The following is a 4916-nucleotide window of genomic DNA, read 5'->3' as shown; positions in this document are numbered from 1 at the left end:
AATAGAAGCCGATATGATTCTTTACCTAAAGCGCGGCGGCGTGTAACTTTGACTGCCCCCCCTACTTACCTGCCAGGGGGTGGCGGTTGGCTACCGGCTTAAATTAGCTTAGCTTTACCTATCATGCATCTGTGCCAAGTGAATTCATCCGATACCAAAATTTGCACCTTCCATACATTGGGTGACACTACTTCCCTAAAGTGTCATTCAATAGAACTTGCTAACTATGTAAACAAACCGCCATACTAAAATTGACACTAAATGTCAAATTACTAGTAACTTTTGTTTACATAGTTCGCAAGTTCTATTGAATGACACTTTAGCTAGAAATACATAATATGTACTTTTAATTTTAATACGTCGCTCAATATCGATATGAATACATCCCTAAAGTTGAATGAATCACTCACCCACATATTCCCGCAATGGTGAGATAATGCAGGCTTGTCCTTATTGGCCAGTCCGCCCATGCGGCAGCCGTATCGACCAATCACAACTCCGCCCGAGCGGCGACGGTCCCCCGTGAAACCGGCCTATATAAGCGCGCCTAACGGATTTTTCTCCATAATTTCCGCTCGGCAAGCCTCTTAACCGGTATTGTCGAACGAAGACTGACTTATTTAATTAACTTATTTCTACGTTAAGTTACACAAAACTCAAATCAAAATGGTGAGTACTGCATTATTTTATCCATATTCATTCCCCTAAATAATTTTCTTGTGAAAATCATTTATTCCGTCGTATTTTTCGTTAAATGACACCGGGTGGCCACGCCACCATTTTCATGTAGGCGCCGGCAGAAGCACATTTTTATCATTTCTCGTAGTTTTCTACTTTGCTTGACATTCTTCTTTCAAATTGTTATTCTAGGCCCCATTCAATTGTTTAAATTGTTTTCTATAGTTAAAGTTGCTCTTTTGTTTCGCTAAGATAATCATTGCTACCGGCGGCCGTCGGTATTTGTCAAATTGTCACCACATCCTCACCTCACCGGGTGCCACGCCCGTTAAATAAATACAATTTTCTATTATTCAACCTATATGTCGTCAATCATTTGATGCTATATAGCTTATTTTTCGAATTACTTTTCATTGGAAAACCGGTGACGTGTCCGCGACCTTTTACAAGGCTATTTTGATAAATGGATGATCTCACTTGTTGTGACCGATTGTTCGAGTAGAAACCAATTTGCATATTACCGAAGGCTTTTCTTAGCTTGGCAAGTAAAATCTACTTATACATGTCAGGTCGTTTTACGAAAACCTTGAGTAGGGCCGGGTTGCCTTTCACCTTTCTCTTGCGCGGAGTTATTATAGAGAGTAAGTGAAATGTGCTACTTTTTCTTCCATTGTTCGACAAGTAACAAACTTTCTAACTTTTCTAAAGTACTTAAGTACTAGATCTTTCATGCAGATAAATATATGATAGCATATCTCAGCCAAATAAAAACTTGATAAACAATAAATTACTGATTTTGTTTTTAAATTCTCTTTAGCTACATTTCTATTTATCCAAAATAACTTGTGTTGTAGCTTTACACACTTAGGTATTTCCAAAATATAAATAACTCACTTTACTTTCTGTTGTACTTTGGTTTATGTAGGTATAGTATTACTCTTCTGCAATTTGTAAACTAAAGATAGACCTTTATTAACACAAACTTTTCCTTGCCACAGCGTGAGTGCATCTCAGTACACGTTGGCCAAGCCGGAGTCCAGATTGGCAATGCCTGCTGGGAACTTTACTGCCTGGAGCATGGCATCCAGCCCGACGGCCAGATGCCCACTGACAAGAACATCGGGGGTGGTGACGACTCCTTCAACACCTTCTTCAGCGAGACCGGAGCTGGCAAGCACGTGCCCCGTGCCGTGTTTGTGGACTTGGAACCCACTGTAGTCGGTAAGTTTCCATAAAGGGACATTAATAGGCAATGAAATCTTATTTTTTTTTCCTATTTTAGAGTATGGTTCCTTACTCTAAAATGACTCTTTAAAGTACCCTTCATATTCTTACATTTCACACAAAAATAATTCTTCTTAACTTTGGAATTCTGCTCAACTGAGGCTGTAAGTACATTTCTAATGATTTTTATCTTTTTCCAACAGATGAGGTCCGCACCGGCACATACAGACAGTTATTTCACCCAGAACAACTTATCACTGGTAAGGAAGACGCGGCCAACAACTACGCTCGCGGCCACTACACCATCGGCAAGGAAATCGTCGACCTAGTGCTCGACCGCATCCGCAAGCTCGCCGACCAGTGCACCGGTCTCCAGGGCTTCCTCATCTTCCACTCCTTCGGAGGTGGCACCGGCTCCGGCTTCACTTCTCTCCTCATGGAACGTCTCTCGGTCGACTACGGAAAGAAGTCCAAGCTCGAGTTCGCCATCTACCCCGCACCCCAGGTTTCTACTGCTGTAGTCGAGCCATACAACTCCATCCTGACCACCCACACGACTCTTGAGCACTCCGACTGCGCTTTCATGGTCGACAACGAAGCCATCTACGACATCTGCCGCCGCAACTTGGACATCGAGCGCCCGACCTACACTAACCTGAACCGGCTCATCGGCCAGATCGTGTCCTCCATCACGGCCTCCCTGCGTTTCGACGGCGCCCTCAACGTCGACCTGACCGAGTTCCAGACCAACTTGGTGCCGTACCCGCGTATCCACTTCCCGCTGGTCACCTACGCGCCGGTCATCTCCGCCGAGAAAGCTTATCACGAGCAGCTCTCTGTGGCGGAAATCACCAACGCTTGCTTCGAGCCGGCCAACCAGATGGTGAAATGCGACCCGCGCCACGGCAAGTACATGGCCTGCTGCATGTTGTACCGCGGCGACGTGGTGCCCAAGGACGTGAACGCGGCCATCGCCACCATCAAGACCAAGCGTACGATTCAGTTCGTGGACTGGTGTCCTACCGGTTTCAAGGTCGGCATCAACTACCAGCCGCCGACCGTGGTGCCGGGCGGGGACTTGGCGAAGGTGCAGCGTGCCGTGTGCATGTTGTCCAACACGACCGCGATCGCCGAGGCCTGGGCGCGCCTGGACCACAAGTTCGACCTGATGTACGCCAAGCGCGCGTTCGTGCACTGGTACGTGGGCGAGGGTATGGAGGAGGGCGAGTTCTCGGAGGCGCGCGAGGACCTGGCCGCGCTCGAGAAGGACTACGAGGAGGTGGGCATGGACTCCGTCGAGGGAGAGGGCGAGGGTGCCGAGGAATATTAAGTCGGTCATGCACTCGCTCACACCGATACACCGGTGAAAATGAATAAAACTGAGATTATGTGAATTTACTTTTGTTTTATTCCCAATATTCCTATCCTATCAAATTGACCTAAATTGCTAGGTATACAATAGGTAAAAATAAGTTTTAAAAAATGAATAATGGTCATGCATGAATAAGGCTTATTCATAAACGCTTTGAACCTCCATTATCTATGTGTATTTGTAAGAAAGGACTAAAACGTGAAGTTTTCGAATTTCCTATTTCGCACTCTTGTCGTAACGTAATGTAACTACATATTTTCGTTAACCCGCTCAAGTCTGCCTCGGCGAAGGGCCTACGGGTACGGGGTAGGTCTATAATTAGATAATAGTCGACTGCTATAATTGGGCTAATATTTACGGCCGTCTCACGTAGTAATATGTACAGTTGGCAAAAGAAGCTACTCTGAACTGAAAATGCATATGTACAAGATGAGTACTATCCATTGCACTTTATTGCCAACCACATTTTTTGCGAGCAAATTCAGGCTAATGGCATTTTGCATATTAGGGCTTATTTACACTATGGAGCCTAACTATAATAGTATCGCATTGGACAGCTTCAACCCCGTAATAACGCTGTCGAATTTGGTACTAAGTATCTCCTCTACAGATTCTTCAATAACTATAATGCGATCGACCTTCTCTATTACTCCAACACCTCCAAGCATGTTATCTAACCAAGGAATCAATCCATCCAGTGTCATGTGACAAGAAACTCTACCCACGTACTGAAATGAATACTAGCCTAGCAAACCAATTCGTCATATCATGTTCCTGCCTTTCAAATGATCGCCATCCTACACGAAACCTTGCGGTCTTCCTACATCCAATATGATAATTAAGCCCATAGCAAAGCTGTTTACAACTCGACAGGTTGGCCTTATGAGTAAAGAGGTTTGTTACACTTCTAATTTGGCGTGCCTACTTAAGAGAACTGAACACTGGTTACCTTGTATGAAATTTTCTCTTGAGTGAATTAGGAATGGTAGCATAAAAAGTAACTTTTGAGTTTTATGTAGGTACTAATTTTTACTGTAGTTAGGTACACAACGAATCTAGCTGCTTATTACCTTACCAGGACCGACGGCACTCGCATTTTTACCGACTGTACCCTACATCCTAAGCAGTCCCTGCATCTTAAGCAGTTAAGTCGATATGTGGCCCAAGAAACTTTCCATAATTTCCAACTAAACAATAAATGACCTCATACCTATTTACTACCTACCTAGTTTACTACTTAGTTACTAAAAAGTTTATACGCAGGTCTGTTGTTTCAATAAATTAAATGGCAAACAACAGTGTAGCCACTTCTTTAGTTCGCCGAAAGCACTGAATACTTAAATTGGTCATGTTATGTTATGAGCCCAAGAGCGCCCGCTCGCCCGATATGGCGGCGTTATGGTGACATCACCGCGGTGTCACCGCCGTATACGGTCGATAATGACCTCATTTTTGAGGAAACTGCTGACTAGTCTCACATCAACATTATATTAAACTTATTTATCTTTGCTTACGGTGGCGTCGTTGATCGGGTCGCCACTTTCCCGAATGAAGGTTGAGGGAGGCGATGGCTGAGATACGCGTCGTACTCGTGAACGGGTGCTGTTTGTGGAGACGGGTCTGTTTAAGCTAACACGAATAT

General features: G+C 44.4%; 1 protein-coding gene across 1 annotated transcript; it reads left to right on the top strand.

Moving 5' to 3' along the window:
* Positions 1–514: 514 nt before the first annotated feature.
* On the top strand, positions 515–3296 carry LOC134658357 (tubulin alpha chain-like). The gene is made up of 3 exons (XM_063513985.1): positions 515–669; positions 1677–1899; positions 2106–3296. The coding sequence occupies exons 1-3, from the start codon at positions 667–669 to the stop codon at positions 3230–3232; spliced, it is 1353 nt and encodes a 450-aa protein (XP_063370055.1). The 5' UTR covers positions 515–666; the 3' UTR covers positions 3233–3296.
* The last annotated feature ends 1620 nt before the right edge of the window (positions 3297–4916 follow it).

This window comes from Cydia amplana, chromosome 22, assembly GCF_948474715.1.
Source record: "Cydia amplana chromosome 22, ilCydAmpl1.1, whole genome shotgun sequence".
Taxonomy (NCBI): domain Eukaryota; kingdom Metazoa; phylum Arthropoda; class Insecta; order Lepidoptera; family Tortricidae; genus Cydia; species Cydia amplana.
The sequence above is the reverse complement of the archived record's forward strand: the minus strand, read 5'-3'. Positions and strand labels throughout refer to the sequence as shown.

Excerpts from the sequence above, each read along its gene's own strand:
- LOC134658357 (XM_063513985.1), top strand. Across the intron at positions 1,900-2,105 it reads CTTGGAACCCACTGTAGTCG|ATGAGGTCCGCACCGGCACA; the intron begins GTAAGTTTCCAT and ends TTTTTCCAACAG.